Source organism: Agelaius phoeniceus, chromosome Z (assembly GCF_051311805.1).
Source record: "Agelaius phoeniceus isolate bAgePho1 chromosome Z, bAgePho1.hap1, whole genome shotgun sequence".
Lineage (NCBI taxonomy): Eukaryota > Metazoa > Chordata > Aves > Passeriformes > Icteridae > Agelaius > Agelaius phoeniceus.
In genome coordinates, this window is record NC_135303.1 from 61238397 (window position 1) to 61255809 (window position 17413).

General features: G+C 40.8%; 1 protein-coding gene across 3 annotated transcripts in view; it reads right to left on the reverse strand.

Annotated features, from left to right (window-relative positions):
• The window catches only part of ADAMTSL1 (ADAMTS like 1), a 402391-nt gene extending 385944 nt beyond the window's left edge, over nucleotides 1–16447 (reverse strand). For all 3 annotated transcript variants that reach the window (XM_077171393.1, XM_077171394.1, XM_054652544.2), the window contains exon 1: nucleotides 16322–16447. In XM_077171393.1, coding sequence (XP_077027508.1) covers nucleotides 16322–16396 — 75 coding nt within the window. In that variant the 5' untranslated portion in view covers nucleotides 16397–16447. The remainder of the gene's footprint in view (nucleotides 1–16321) is intronic.
• Nucleotides 16448–17413: the final 966 nt, after the last annotated feature.

Genomic DNA, 17413 nt, shown 5'->3' on the forward strand with positions numbered 1-17413 from the left:
CGTGCTCCTCTTTTTTCTTCTGATCACAGGACTGCAGAAACAGACAAGCCTTCTAACCTTCTAATTTTTAGCTCTCTGGGAAAGGACACTGTATTAAAAGACAAAAGAAAGCAAACAGAAAAACCCCTTCTCTAAACTTCTGTGAAATTTTGCCATGATTTGGGGTGACAGTGGAGATACCAAGAACAGGAAAAACTTCAGCAGAGAAAATAATGTCAATGTTGCAGAATTTGAGTTTTCGAATACCATTGCATTAAAATACCACATAATGAATATCTGGATAAATCAATAATAAATGTGGTTCCTCAATGACCATTAATTTATTTCAGGTTATTATTATTAATCCAGTTGTCATTATATATTTTTTATGTTCTAGATTCTATCATAATAAGAAAACACTGAACAGTCCTCTAACAGGACTATGACAGTTCCTGAAGAAGACAACATTTTTTTCAAATAAAAATGCATTCACTGGTAACTTGCTTTGATTAGAAAACAAAAGATTACTGGAAGATTAAAAAATTATTAATTTGCTGTTAGTACATTAACTGTCATGCTTCTCTTTATTGAACAAAATACAGTTACAAAGAACACAGACCTAATTATCCAAACCACTCTAAAGAAGCTGCAAAAGAACAACAAAATTAATTATGGTATGAAAATTTATGATCACACTAATCAAGACAGCCAAGAGCCTATGACAATGGATAATATAAGAGCTGAAAACAAGTTATTTACCAAAAGCAATTACATGACATACAGAAGAGATCCACTTAGGGATACTTTTGCTTGGTAGGGCTATGAGGAAAATGCTGGATGAAATCCCACAAGTGGCTCATTTCAGATAAGAGACCAGTTTCAGAAAGCTCCATCACACACTTACCACCCATGCACAACAGAACACCCCTGGAAAAGACAGACATGTATCCTTTGTACAAAGTATCTAAGGGCACAAATTGGTGCACTCCATGAAGGAAAACTGAACACATCATTGGCATCCGTACAGCAAATTTGTTAAATGGAACATGCCAGATGATCTTGAGAAAAGGACAAGGATGATGACCTAAAAATCTGGCAAGTGGCTTCTGAATGAGGAAAATTACACACACAATAACAAGGAAAGTAAGGAAGCAGTATTATTCAAGTAGTAACACTTGCGTATACAGCTCAACATCCTTCAAGCCATGGCAAACATCCAGAGCTTCAGAAAAAAGTGGGGGAACAAGGGGAGGGAGAAATAAATAAGGAGAGGATGTGAATAATTCTTCCAAGATTCTGTAGACATGTAGCCTGTCAACCTGTTATTAAAAGTTAAGAAGGAACAAATTCCCCACTGGTTTTGTATAATTAAAATCATTGAATATTTGTATTAAACCTTGCTTTCAGCAAGACATACTATGTTACTGTAGGAAAAATTGTTTATTTTTGCTGGTAGTCTTGAAGATGTAGGAGGTGAAGAAGAGATAGAAGCATTAGAAAATGGTGCAATAGTTATAGCAGTTCTGCGAAAATAAGAGACTACCAGCATTAAACTAATCACTTTACTCTTCCTTCCTTCCTTCCTTCCTTCCTTCCTTCCTTCCTTCCTTCCTTCCTTCCTTCCTTCCTTCCTTCCTTCCTTCCTTCCTTCCTTCCTTCCTTCCTTCCTTCCTTCCTTCCTTCCTTCCTTCCTTCCTTCCTTCCTTCCTTCCTTCCTTCCTTCCTTCCTTCCTTCCTTCCTTCCTTCCTTCCTTCCTTCCTTCCTTCCTTCCTTCCTTCCTTCCTTCCTTCCTTCCTTCCGCCCCTTCCGCCCCTTCCTTCCTTCCTTCCTTCCTTCCTTCCTTCCTTCCTTCCTTCCTTCCTTCCTTCCTTCCTTCCTTCCTTCCTTCCTTCCTTCCTTCCTTCCTTCCTTCCTTCCTTCCTTCCTTCCTTCCTTCCTTCCTTCCGCCACTTCCTTCCTTCCGCCACTTCCTTCCGCCACTTCCTTCCTTCCTTCCTTCCTTCCTTCCTTCCTTCCTTCCTTCCTTCCTTCCTTCCTTCCTTCCTTCCTTCCTTCCTTCCTTCCTTCCTTCCTTCCTTCCTTCCTTCCTTCCTTCCTTCCTTCCTTCCTTCCTTCCTTCCTTCCTTCCTTCCTTCCTTCCTTCCTTCCTTCCGCCCCTTCCTTCCGCCCCTTCCTTCCGCCCCTTCCTTCCTTCCGCCCCTTCCTTCTGCCACTTCCTTCCTTCCTTCCTTCCTTCCTTCCTTCCTTCCTTCCTTCCTTCCTTCCTTCCTTCCTTCCTTCCTTCCTTCCTTCCTTCCTTCCTTCCTTCCTTCCTTCCTTCCTTCCTTCCTTCCGCCCCTTCCGCCCCTTCCGCCCCTTCCTTCCTTCCTTCCTTCCTTCCTTCCTTCCTTCCTTCCTTCCTTCCTTCCTTCCTTCCTTCCTTCCTTCCTTCCTTCCTTCCTTCCTTCCTTCCTTCCTTCCTTCCTTCCTTCCTTCCTTCCTTCCTTCCTTCCTTCCTTCCTTCCGCCCCTTCCTTCCGCCCCTTCCTTCTGCCACTTCCTTCCTTCTGCCACTTCCTTCCTTCCTTCCTTCCTTCCTTCCTTCCTTCCTTCCTTCCTTCCTTCCTTCCTTCCTTCCTTCCTTCCTTCCTTCCTTCCTTCCTTCCTTCCTTCCTTCCTTCCTTCCTTCCTTCCTTCCTTCCGCCCCTTCCGCCCCTTCCTTCCTTCCTTCCTTCCTTCCTTCCTTCCTTCCTTCCTTCCTTCCTTCCTTCCTTCCTTCCTTCCTTCCTTCCTTCCTTCCTTCCTTCCTTCCTTCCGCCACTTCCTTCCTTCCGCCACTTCCTTCCTTCCGCCACTTCCTTCCGCCACTTCCTTCCTTCCTTCCTTCCTTCCTTCCTTCCTTCCTTCCTTCCTTCCTTCCTTCCTTCCTTCCTTCCTTCCTTCCTTCCTTCCTTCCTTCCTTCCTTCCTTCCTTCCTTCCTTCCTTCCTTCCTTCCTTCCTTCCGCCCCTTCCTTCCTTCCTTCCTTCCTTCCTTCCTTCCTTCCTTCCTTCCTTCCTTCCTTCCTTCCTTCCTTCCTTCCTTCCTTCCTTCCTTCCTTCCTTCCTTCCTTCCTTCCTTCCGCCCCTTCCTTCCTTCCGCCCCTTCCTTCCTTCCGCCCCTTCCTTCCTTCCGCCCCTTCCTTCTGCCACTTCCTTCCTTCCTTCCTTCCTTCCTTCCTTCCTTCCTTCCTTCCTTCCTTCCTTCCTTCCTTCCTTCCTTCCTTCCTTCCTTCCTTCCTTCCTTCCTTCCTTCCTTCCTTCCTTCCTTCCTTCCTTCCTTCCTTCCGCCCCTTCCTTCCGCCCCTTCCTTCCTTCCGCCCCTTCCTTCCGCCCCTTCCTTCCGCCACTTCCTTCCTTCTGCCACTTCCTTCCTTCCTTCCTTCCTTCCTTCCTTCCTTCCTTCCTTCCTTCCTTCCTTCCTTCCTTCCTTCCTTCCTTCCTTCCTTCCTTCCTTCCTTCCTTCCTTCCTTCCTTCCTTCCTTCCTTCCTTCCTTCCTTCCTTCCTTCCTTCCTTCCTTCCTTCCTTCCTTCCTTCCTTCCTTCCTTCCTTCCTTCCTTCCTTCCTTCCGCCCCTTCCTTCCGCCCCTTCCTTCCGCCCCTTCCTTCCGCCCCTTCCTTCCTTCCTTCCTTCCTTCCTTCCTTCCTTCCTTCCTTCCTTCCTTCCTTCCTTCCTTCCTTCCTTCCTTCCTTCCTTCCTTCCTTCCTTCCTTCCTTCCTTCCTTCCTTCCTTCCTTCCTTCCTTCCTTCCTTCCTTCCTTCCTTCCTTCCTTCCTTCCTTCCGCCCCTTCCTTCCTCCCTTCCTTCCTCCCTTCCTTCCGCCCCTTCCTTCCGCCCCTTCCTTCCGCCCCTTCCTTCCGCCCCTTCCTTCCTTCCTTCCCCTTCCTTCCTTCCTTCCGCCCCTTCCTTCCTTCCGCCCCTTCCTTCCTTCCGCCCCTTCCTTCCTTCCTTCCTTCTTTCCGCCCCTTCCTTCCTTCCGCCCCTTCCTTCCTTCCGCCCCTTCCACCCCTTCCTTCCGCCCCTTCCTTCCGCCCCTTCCTTCCGCCCCTTCCTTCCTTCTGCCCCTTCCTTCCGCCCCTTCCTTCCGCCACTTCCGCCACTTCCGCCACTTCCTTCCTTCCTTTCGAATGAATGAGTTGGTAGCCAAGAGAAGTCCAAGTCTAAAAGCTACATTAGAATAAATAAATGTTTAGTTAAAGGCCTGGAAAAAAAAAACCTAAAAGGAAATACATACCTCAAAAGATTAAGGGACATCATAAGAAGTTAAGTGTTTACCATATTAAAGATCCAGTTACCTTCTCAGTTAATTGCTTCTGTCCATACTTGCCTCAAAACTCTTTCCAATGGGCAATATATTATTGCACATAACTATTCAAAACATTTCCAGTGAGATTTCTGTGCCTGTTCATGAATGTTGCTAGAGGAATTCCTTAAGTGAAAATCCAGGGCTATCCTCTATTCTATTTTCATAACTTCCTCTGAACCATCCCTTTACAGATTTTTTTCAATGTTCTCTTTCTTGGAAATTAAATTATGGCAAAATTTATGGCACAGATACCATATTTAAGGAAATGGTTTCAAAGTAGCACCTACACACTCTATTCAGGAAATGCCACAGAATGCCTTTTTTTTTCTTTATTTACTCTGCTTAAACACAAAAAATAATGCTGCTTTGCTTTCCTTAAGTAGTTTACCATTGGAGTTAAGAATAATAAACATAGGTTACTTATGTTCATGTAATCTTTTGATTTATGTAAACAAAATTTCTAAAGGCAGATCTATCCTCTTTGACCAAGTAATTAAAAACAGTACCCATATATTTAATTTTCATAACCCAAGATGTCAAACTACTTGTTGCTACTGAAGATAAACACAATCTCAAATTTCAGAGTTTGAATAATGTACTTAATTATTTGAAAGTGGTTTCAGATTATTTCTGCCTTATTCTATCTTTTAAAATTCATATTTCATTCTTTTGTGACTGAATTACTTTTTTTCTTTGCATCCAAGAACTATCAGCTTTCAATGTCCTCCAATGATTTCCTATTTTCCAGATTGTGTTGAAAAAATGAAAGACATGTTTCTTCTGCTCAGCTATGAGAATGTTAACAGAGAATTTCTACCTGTTGCTGACTGGAAAGGAACAGTTCCAAACATTTACTATTTGAGGCTCCATAGATGTTTGCTTTCCTTTATTTAAAGGGGAAAAAAAAAAACATTACCAACCAACAAAAAAACGAAAACCACACAAACAAAAAAATCTTGTCATGGGCATATCTCTTGCTGCACTCCTCAGAGACATGACACAAGCTGAAGTGATTTGAAGCTATAACCTAACCCCAGTAATTTCGTTCTCTTACTATTGCTGTATGGGAGAATCCTTACATTTCTCAACGTAATGATATGTGATTTCTAAGAAACAAGTCACACTGAAAGGAGGAAGGAAGGGCTCACCTCTTAAACAGTTAACAAAAAAAAAATGCTCTAGTTAAGTTCTTAGCTTTGAAAGAGTTTTTCAAATTCCTATTTCTCACTCTTTCACAACTTTGAATTCAGCATCAAGTGAAAAAGATGCTGTTAAACATGAACAACAACAACCAAATTAAAAATTCGACAATTTCAGAATCCACATATTTAGATTAAATACACACAAAACCATGCCTTACCAATGACATGGGAAGTATATCCAGGTTCCCATGTGGCCATATACTTCTTTTAGTCATTTTAGCACACACTGAAGATGATTTGAGCTCTCTTAAGTTTTACAATTCAGTGTAAGTTATTTGTCCTTCTCAGAGGTACAAGTATGCATCCCAGAGCTTTTAAGAAACTAGGATTCTTTAAATCCACAGGTTTTAGATTTCAGAACAAGTGGAAAAACTTCTATAGGTTAAATTAAACTCCATGCTATCTTCATCTTATAGGACCATCTGAATTTTTCAAATCAGAGCAGTTTACATAGACAGTCTTTCATCCTGACATTTTTAAATACTTAGACAAGGCAAACAGAAGCAAAGCCACTATAAAACAGCAAAAATATAAACAGCATGAAGTGTTTCTCATGTACTTCTAGAAGTTTAAAAACAAACAAAAATTCTCCTGCTTTGCTAAAATAGGACATAGAAGAAAAAAATAATTCTTGTAAAGATTCTTTTGGACTTAAGATATTTGACGTTCTGTGCTTTTTATGCAATCAAGAATCCATTCTCAATTCCAAGTTCATAACACATGCCACTATTCAGACAAACACTCCTACTGCAAGTACTGCAAATGTACCAAAAACTCAGTTTGACCAATTACAGTTATAAGGTTCAATATTCCACTTCCAATCTTGGTCACAATAAGGTGTCTGTATTATACATACAGCTAGCTAAACACATACACAAATATGAAGAATTGTAGGTGGAATATTTCATGAAAGTGGTGTCTCCAGATGAAAAGATGTACTGTCAGTTCTTTGGTTTCTCTCTCTTGTGTTTTAGCTAGGCTAAAGAGTTGACATTGCACAGTATTTAAACAGTGGAAATTTCTTCCTAATTTTTGTTCTAGAAATTGCTTTCCAAACCATGATTTTACCCAGCATTCCAGACAAATTTATCAGTAGCTGTAAACTTGGAAAAAGCTGAATATCATTTCTAAAGCAGGGATAATGATGGGAAAAGCACTAAGAAAGATTTTGAAGGATGTGTTTATACAATGCAGGCTTTGGGGACTAGATATATAATCTTGCTATTACAAGTAAGAAAAATGCTGCCAGCAGATGCTTAGTTGAATTTCAGAGCTGTCATGTGGAAAAATCTAACTTCAACTATTTTAAACATAATTTTCAGGTGTTAATCCTGTAATCTGAAAATACCCAGCTGTTAATCCTGTAATCTGACAACACCCAGCTAGCAAAAATGCAGCAACCAGAGATTCTGCCATTAAAGCCTGTGGTTTTCACAGTAGTTATTTAAATTGCAATTTCTTCTGAATTACTTTGTCAAGAACTAAGTTGTGCTATGTACTTCCTGAAGAACATACAAATTCCTGCTTCGAAACCATACAAAAAAATATAAAAGACACAAGAAAATATAAAGTCTCATCTCTGTTTTACAACTAGAAAAGCCATATAAAGAACGCAAAATACAGTGTACATTAGAAGCATTAGAAACTCAAGACCTCAGCTAGATCCTGTGGCAGGACCTGTGAACAAAATATCCCCTTCTTTGAGTAGGCTTATATGGGGACAGGAAGAAAAATCTGGAGGTAGAAGGTTTTTAAGAGGAAAAGGAAAATACAAAGGAGCCCTGTTTCTCAAAAAAAAAATTCAGATTCAATGCAAAAATTTAATTTTTATCATCATGTTTGAGAACAGCTCCATTAATTTCAGTAGAGATGGAAATAAGGACATGGAAAAAGGCAATTTTAGCATGTTAAGACTGACCAGGAAAACATGCTGCATCATTTCAGAGATTTGATTAGATATATTGTTGCTACAATTTAAAGTGGAAAGAGGTAAGAAGAAAAATAAAATAAAAGAATCCTACCCCTCAGGAAATCTTAAAAATTGGGAGAAAAATGAAAATCCAAATACCACTTATCCTCCACCAAAACCTTATGAACAACTTGCTGGTCTCATTAGCTAAATTAATTTAAGAATGGTCCACTTTGACCTGGTACAAAGTACAAAGTTTCACACAATTACAGAAGAAAAAAATAATTTCAAGTATAATTAAGTTACTTGGTTTTGCTTTTGGGGTTTTGTTGTTGTTGCTTGTTTTATTTTTTTTCGTTTGGTTTGATTGTTTTTGGGTTTTTTTACTTTAAACATAACGAAAATGAAGGCTTCAAAAGGAATAAGAATAGTTTCTAAAATTCCTGAAATCTCTGAAAGGAAGGTTTTCCTAGGGAGAATTTTCTTCTGTTAAATAGATATTTCATTAAAATGTGTTCAACTACAACTTTAAAATAATTTCCCAGAATTGTCTTTTAGTACAAGGTCTAACAATTCTCTGGATTTCATATTCACACATGCAGTTAGTACAGTCATTTTTCCCACTATCAGTGGTGCACTCACTTTTATATCATCTCTCCAAAATATTAATATTAACATCTCTTTTCATCTTGCTGTCCCCTGACTGACACAGGTCAGTCAGTCAGGGGAAATGCAGAAACTTCTTCCTGTCTGATGAATTCTGCTGTATTTCTTCATCTGAACAGCAACCAAGTATGAAATCCTCCTGGGTTTTTTTCCCTTACGTGTCTTTTCTAGCAGATAAAAATATTCTTCACCGCATGGCTGTTCAGCGTCTAGTAGACTTCTCTGCTACTGCAGTAAGAAGTTTAAGTTAGCTTTCCAAATTATATCAGAAACTAATGGCACTTGAGTAACCCCTGTGCTCAGCTTCCTTGAACAAGCCAGTCATCAAATAATAAATCCTTTCTACACTATAAACTCACTATGATTTAACCAGGGCAGCTTTGTTTAAAATTTGCCATTGAAGGTGTGTATGTTCTACAATCACCGTTTCAAACAAACGTACATCAGAAAATTGAATAAATAAAACAATGCAAAGATAAGGCTATTTCCTGGTCTTTGACTCAAAACCTCAAATTAAATAGTTCTTGTTTCACTATGCTCATTTACTCTTGAAATGTAAACTACCTGTTAAAAAAATAAAATCTTTCCATCTTCATTTCCACTGTCCTACTCCAACATGGTGTATCAAAGCCCATAGAAATAACAAAGATGATCATGTCAACTCACTCATTTCTTTGGGAATTAGTGTAAGTCAGGATAAGTGTGGCTACCCTCTATTTCATTTAAAAATACTTAGAGAAGTAAAAAAAAAATCAAATAAAAGACGTAGCCACAGAGGAATAGTGTTTGGCTATTATATTATGTAGTAGTGTCATTCTTATACATAAAGTCTTTCCTTCATGCCAACTTTTCATAGAATCAAAAAAAAAAATTACAGTACAAGGGAAATCTGGTTTCTGCAGCCACCTGAGTTACACAGAGAATGGCATTATTATTGTAACAATGTCAAAATCCAAAAGCAGATCCTTCTATTTACCCATTTAATCTGCAAGTCAAACCAAAACTAAATGAAACAATTACTGGCAGTTTTGTATAAATCTACTCTTCCATTATTAAATAGTTATTGGAAGAATACACATATATGGGGTTAGTTTAAAAAAAAATATAAGTACAGATTAAAATTCTGGAAAAACTCGGTTGAGTTGAAAGTAGCAGGATCCACAAGCCATATCTGGGACTGATGTAATGTAGTAATTATTTATGACGTTGAGCCATATAGAACTATGAAAAATCTGAAGCATGGATGCAAGACTTAGCTTTGTTTAATTCCTCTGATGGATGTTATTGGCCAAGACCAGATAGTCCTGCTAGGTGAGCCCCTCCATTCCCACACCAGCCTTGAAGTGGTGTGTAAGCAGCACATATAATACTGCTTTTGTCCACCCAGTAGAACATACTGAAAAAATAGGCTTTCTGTCGTTCAGCAGAACACATTGTTGTAATACAATTTCACCTATTTTTGTTCAGTCCAATTGATGAAGCATCTTTTTAAAATATTTTTTCTTTTCTTCTTCTGCTTGAAGAAATGTAACTGTGTCCAACCACATGAGTGATCTAGCCATCCCAGAATGTATTCTAGGATAACCTCTGCAGCTCCAATAGATGTATTTCCAAAAGGCCTTTGAGTGCCTCTTTGCTTTCCACTTCTCCCCCTCTTGGTAGCTTTCCTTGCACATACATGTTCAACAATTATGCTGACTGCACATTTCTCTCAAAAGGCATAAAAAATATACCCTTAAGACTGAAAAGGGTGTAAAGAGTTTAATTAACTTTAATAAGGGCATGACTCAGATGCACATGGCATTATTCACCAAGTCTTGTAAATGACATGTTACTTTGTTATTACACTGCTTACTGTAACAGAAACATCTTGCTTGCAGGTGGGACAGAACTGCAAATTCAGAATGCAAAGTGCCTTAGGGTGTGCAATAGCAACATGTACCCATACTGTACAGGAGCTATCATAGGAGGATTTAAAATACAGGACCAGAAGCATACAGGGAATACTGTAAAATGGTAAAGTGGTGCAAAATTCAGCTGATGACTTGCTAGTCTATTTACCATACATCATCCAATAGAAGACTTCATCACTTTTCATCATCTTCTAGATCACGGGCAAGGCATATTTCATTGCGTTTTTCATAAAAAAAACCAAACAAAATCAAAACACAACCCAAACAAAAACTCCCAAACAAACAAACAAATGAAAGAAAGGATACTGAAGAGTAAAATTTTTGAAGTGTGGAAGTGTGGATTACAGTGAAAAATGGTTTTTTTTCTTTTTCATGTTAAGTGAAAGGCTAAGAAAAGTCTAAGGAAAACATTCAATTTCTAATCAAGACTTTCAAAAATCCTGATACAAAACACAGGCCTATCTGATAGCCACACAGAATTCTTTAATCCTTGGGAAAAACTAGCAGCAATAATTTGCATCCTCTGAGGTTCCCATAAAGCTCTAGTAGTGTTCACTTCATGCACCCAATGTGAACTTCTACACTAAGAACAGAGATGCATTTAAATTTTAATTTTAATTTAATTTTAATTTCTATTCTCTTACAATAGAAATTAAAATTAAATTAAAATTAAAATTTAAATCCATCTAGAATAGAAATTTAAATGCATCTAGAATAGAAATTTACAGGGGTATGAAACTGGAATATGATACTAGCAATCTAATCCAGATTATCAAAAATTATACCTCCACTTTTAGAAGAGTATATTCATCAAACAATTCTGCCATCACTCATTAATGATCACAGAATATTGTACTTAATTGTATGGTAGCATTATCAACCCAATCATTACAGGAAATATTAATGAAAAGAGAAGTATTTTTAAGCCTGTGAAACTGGCATTCATAACTAAATGAGGAAAGAAATAAAGTTTCAAATCAGATAGACGCCACAGAAATATAGTTTCTTCTTTTCCCTTTATCTTCATGAGGCAAAAGCTACTACAGAAGAGGGGTTTATTTGGGTCAAGAAGAACTAATAATATTTTTAGAGATGTTGTCAGAAACTGTACAATCAGTCAGTGCTGAAATATTCCCATCACCTCTGTTTATCTCTGAACCTGTTGTAGCTCTTTTTTAATCTTCAGTAAGAATTCAAAAACCCTTGATTCACCCTACCTTGTGTACATGCCCATTAACTTGAAAATAGGACTGCTGTAGGATCCATATGTGATAGCACTTTGTGAATAACCTGACTTTGGTGCAACAGGAGAAGAGGAAGTATCGCTTCTTTTCCTGCACATATTCACATATGCACATATTCACATATGGCCTATGAAAATGTGTGAAAATGCTGAGGGCTTAAATCTCTAGTGAGCCGTCAGCTATGAATGCTCAGAGATCTGTAACTTAAAGAAACTTATTCTTACTTTCATAATTCCAGCAATCGACATCTCCAGTGCAAGTCCTTTCTCTTGCTAAATATTTAACCCTTCTTCACAAAGAAATTAAGGGGACTGAAAGTTTTCATGGCAGAAAGGTCATAAGAACTGCTTAAAATTAAATTTTGTCCCATACACCTGAATTCTCAGAAATGGCAATAGAGTTTTCCATTAATCCTTCCTAAAAACAGTCAGTTGAACTTACTACAGGTTGAAGTTAGCCCACCATGGTAAAAACCTAGCCCAAAGTGTTTTCTTAAATTAAAGAGCAGCTCTGCAGGAAAAGATTGGGCACAGGCAGAGCTGGTAGACACAAAACTGACCATTAGCCAGTAATGTTTCCCTTGCACCAGAGAAGGCAAATGTTATCCTGGTCTGCATTAATCAAATGACTGCCAGTAGTCTGAGGGAAGTGATCCTTCCCATCAACTCAGCCCTGATGAAGCCATGCCTGGAGCCTTGTGTCTGGTTCTAGGCTCCCCAGCACACGAGAGAGATGGGCATGCAAGAGGAGTCCAACAAATGGCCACAGTGATGATGGGGGAACTGGACTGAAAGGCTGAGAGGGACTGTACAGCCTGGAGAAAGGCAGGTTTGGGGAGATCCTATTAATGGATATAAATACCTAAAGGGAGGGCGCAAAGTCAGGCTCTTTTCAGTGGTGCCCAGCAAGAGAATATGAGGCAGTGTTTGCAGACTGGAACACAGGATGCTCACTCTGGACATTAGGACACTCTGAGGGTGAGCGCTGGAATAGGTTTCCAAGAGAGGTGGTGGAGTCTCCTTCTCTGAAGACAGTCAAAAGCTGCCTGGACATGATCCTGGGCAGCTGGCTCTATGAAACCCTGTTGGGCTGGGGGGTTGGACAGGATGATGTCTAGAGGTCTCTGCAAACCTTATTCAGACTATGATTCTGTGATTCTAATTGGAAGGGAAGGGTGAAACAACAGGAAGTTCAATATGTCAGATGCTCATGTAAAAAAATACATACCTCACTATGATTTTTTGCCTTGAGTTGAAAATATATCCAAGAACCCATTTGATCTATTACAAATCTAAAAAGAAAACTCTAGTCATTAAAGTAACAGAAGTTTATTTAAACCTTCCACAAGAACATGAAACTACTTTTGAGTTTGCTCAAATTTAATATTGCCAGTCATAATTAGGTTCATCGATATAATTTTGATCACAGTGCTTCCATGATTTATGCAAAACACAGTACAAAACTGGTCGGATGGGTACAAAACTGCTGTCAAGATGGCTGTACATGAAGCAAGTAGGGGCATGGTGATATTTTAGCACTGGCTGACTAACTGACCCCTATAAATACAGTACTTGTATCCCAATATTTTGTCCTCATCTCATGTTTTTCCTGCAGTCTTATCTGAAATGACTCCTGATTAAAGCATTTTGATCCTATAACAATAATATGGTCAGTTTTTCAAAGGTAGGGAGTATGTTTTTATTTTCACTATCTTTGACTGGCTTTATTTTCAACTTTGGCCAATAGAAGAGAAGTTATAGCCTGCTCTGGACAATGGACCAAAACTCACTGGATTTTCACTTGGTAGGTATTTTTCTGGGGAAGGATAAAGGTAACTGCTTAATATAATTAAACAGTTATATAATTATTTTGTTATTACATGCAACTGTTTTAAAAAGATGCTCTATTCCCCATATGACTATTTTCTGATACACGAAACACTGCCACTTTACTTCCCTCTGCCCTGTAACATATGCTGTGAACATAAAAAGGGTACACTGTAGCAAGCACAATAATTTAAATACAAAATAGAACAGCACATAGCAAATATGTAGCTCAAATAATCTGAGAATACAATGGCCACCATGCAAAATCTGTTTATCAATGGCCTACATTTGCTTACAGCCCTTCCAGACCTAAACCTGCTCACACCCAGTCAGCCCATAAAACACATGTGCACATGCACTTATCTGCAAAGCTCATACATGAAGTTTTAGGCAGAGTAAAAAACTGCATCTGCTACAATAACTATTGAGTACAATGCAATTTTAGACACTAGTTTAGGTTCTTTTGTAGGGATATCTACTATAATCACAACCACAAATATAAAAAATTAAGTACCTGTGAGAAGAATCACCCTAATAAGAGAAGTTCCACTAAAGCCATTTATAGACCCAAAGAAGAAAAAAATTATGAAAGGAAAAAAATTAAAAAGTTTTATCAATTAAAAATGATGGGAAAAAATTAAAAGGAAATTGAAATTCCACAGAAACACTGAACTGAGAATGCAGTAGGAGCACATGCCAACCCAAGCAAATTCATACTTAATTCTAAAATAGAGCTCAAAGAGTTCAGACCCACATTTATTAATAGATCATACTTATCACTACTGAAAAGACCCAGTTTGATCTAGTTTAAAAACAGTAATAATTATTTACATAATAAATAAAATAGTAATAGCAACAACACATGATTCTAAGACTCAGTTTATTTCTTCTTAAAAGATTTTAAAGTAATTTAAAAAGAATGAAAGAAAGAAAAGTATTATAAGTATTTAGCATGCTCTTTTGTCCCATACCTGGAAATGTTCAGAGTCAGGCTGCATGGGGCTTTCAGCAACTTAGCCTGACGGAAGGTGTCCCTGCCCATGTGAGGGAATTTGGAACCAGATTATACTTAGGTCTCTTTCAATCCAAACCATGCTATGATAATATAGAATGGTACAGAAATATCATCCAAACCCTAAATATATGGTCCTAGTAAATGAGAAGAATAATTTTTCACCTTAATCGGAATTTTAAATTAATAAATGCAGCATTACAGAATTGCAGCTTGTTTATATAGAGAGAGACATATACATGCATACACACACAAACACACACACACATATGTATACATATATATATATATACATATATATATATATATATATACACACACACCTTCTTTGTGATACAGGCATGCAGGGGTCTAACCTGTGGCTGCTCAGTGAAGCATAACTTTAATCCCCACTTATTCCAGTATCTCGCACTACAAGTGCAAGAAAAACAACAGGAGGTTTCCCAAGCTGCTTATGTTTTTGGCCCTAGGAAATGCTGTCCATGAGGACAACTGATTTTACTCGCACTAGCTGTGTGTAAATTTGAGACTAGAGGCAGAAGGCAGTGCCAAAATACTATTTCAAGAGTAACACTATCTCAGTAAGTGTAAAATGAAATTGTTGTAACTAAGTATCCAACATATAAACCAGGGGAAACTATACTGCCTGTTTCAGGTCCCAACCATTGCATCGCAAATCTATCACTCCACAATTTTCAAATGTAAACCTGAATAGTCTGCATTTGGTTGTAAAAGGAAATAAAGAGATATTTTAGTTCCTCACAAAGCAGAATTGCTTGCAAGAAAGGGAAAGCAGGTGCACAGGGCCAGGATAAGCAGGGAGAGAGCAGAGTGCCAGGGGAGATCAGCTCAATCTCAGAATCTCAGTCCTGGGAACAGAAATTGGGGGCAGGATTAAAGGAAGTGGCAGATGAGGTTTCCATCGCAGGATCACTGCTATTACAATTCTAGTGGACTGTATCAGAAAAGACAGCAGATGTCATTAGAGACAGGTCTTTATGGGCCAGTCTGGGCATCCTGAGGATACCAGTGCTACCAAAGCAACTTGCAACCTTTTTCAACAACTTTTCCAGTGACCCAGTCCTGTTCCAGTCCTGGCCACATGCCTGCAGGTGCAGGCTGGCATCATACTTCATCCTTCATGGCATTCCACAGTGCTTTTGAATAGATTCCTTGCATGGAGCCCAAAGTGGTGCAATAACAGAAGGCAAAGAAACCTAACACAAAAGTTTCTCTATCAAAACTAAAAACTTTACTCAGATGACTAGGCTAATTTGCACATGGATGTACAGTTACTGGAGAGGTTCAAGAGAGGAGAAAACACATTTCATGAGCACAGAAGGAGACCAAAAATTCAAATACAGAGAATTATGTGTCTAAGTTTATTTCAAGTAACCCTGTATTTTTTTAATTAAGGTGTTGTTTGTTGTTTTCTTGAGAGATTTAAGATATTGCCCTAAATACAAAAAATATCATCATTACTGAAATGTGCCATTACTTTTTAAAAATTCATCTTTGAAATTTAAGAAAAAACTCAAATGGGAACAGTTTTGAAGAGCCATGTCTACACTCTTTTTCTTTAAGGTACAAACAAAGGTGAAAGTGAGTTCGTATATTGTCTCCAGAGGGGTAACTGGTGCATCCTCAGTTTTTATTGGTATTATTATTATCACTATTTTATTTTATTTGTCTGAAATAAAAGCTGAGCAATGGCAAATTGATGAATAAGCAAAACAAACTACCTGTAAAGCACGTAAGAGGATGTAAATTACACCCAAGGGAAACGCACTGACACGGCCCCGGCTCAGGTCTCGACTTTCGAAATAAACACCCATGTGAGAAATGCAGGCGGGGACTCTCTAAGTTTCTCTGTATCTTGGAGAGTATTTCCCCGCGATGAAGCAGGCTGAGAACCTCACTCCCGACACTCGGAAAAGCTCAGCAACATCGCAACTTTTACAACGACCCTTCCATCCTCCCTTCCAGGGATCTGGCGAGACCAGCCAGGCTCACGGAGACGTGCACTCGGCACACCCCGCAGCCGGCAGAGTCCCCCTGCCGCCGGCCGTGCGGGCAGGGGCTGCGGGCAGCCGCGGCAGCTACCTGCCGGCCGAGGAGGAGCCCAGCGCGGCAGCGCAGCCCGGCCCGGGCGCCCGCGGCTGCCGCAGGTGCGAACCTCTCGCCGCCCCAGCGCGGCGGGGGAGCCGCGTCCCGGAGAGGCGGGCGGGGGTCCCGCGAACCCCCTTACCTGTGCGACGGCGAGGAGCCCCAGGGCGAGGGCGAGCGGGGAGGCGGCCGTGCCCCGGCGCTGCCCCGCGGCCATCCTGCTCCCGTGGCGCTCCGCCTGCCTCGGGCCGCCCCTGCGCGCCTCTGCGAGCGGCGCGGGGTGCGCGGCGCCTCCGGGCCCCGCAGGGCAGGGAGGTGCGCGGGGCGCGGCCCCCCGCTGCCGGACGGCGGGGAGGGAGGCGGGGAGCCGCCCACGACGGCCCGCCCCCGCCCCGAGGGTCCTCCGGGCAGGGGTGCGGACCGAGGGCGGACGGTGCGCCCGGGGCTCGGGCAGCGATGGGCGGCCTTGGGAACGGGGCTCTCCGGAGAGGACGCAATGCACGGGCAGCCACAGGAGGTGCAGGCAGCGATGGGGAGCACAGAGAGAGAGGGCGAGGGAGAGGATTCGATGTTTGGGAAGAGATGGGCGTGTGGGCAAGAACGGGGCACGCAGGCAAGCACAGAGCGCGCAGGCTGGAATGGACGTTCCAGGCTGAGGCAGATGGGGCTGGGGCACACAGGCAGGCATGGGGCATGCAGACGGGGATGGCGTATGCAGGCGGGCATGGGCCATGCAGGCCTGGGTGGTTAAAGCCGGAGCAGGGTATATTGGCGAGGGTGGCTCTGTGGCAAGCACAAGGCAGCAGTCATAGCCGGTCATGCAGGTGAAGGCTGTGCAGACCCAGGGACAGGCCCCCACCTGCCGTGGTGTACTGGTATACTTTCTTGGACGCACCTGCCTACCAAGCCTAAGAGAATTTCCAGGATATAAGCCGAAATACTGTAGTGCTGACTCCTGCTGCCCACATCTGCCTGGAGGTAAAGGCTGCAGGTGCTCAGCCAGGGGAGCAAAGCCCTTTCACAGAGCTAGCTTTCTCAGTTACCTTCAAGACCTCACTTAAAGTTTTTGGCTACTACCTGCAACTCCATCATCTGCTAACACAACAGTCAAAATGAAAGCTGTGACAAACAAGAATCTGACTAAAATTGTGTTGGCTGCTTGTGACAGGTTCGTGGCAACCTTTCTAAGTCTCTTTCAAAGCCACAAGAAATTGCGTTGTAATTGCACATGTCC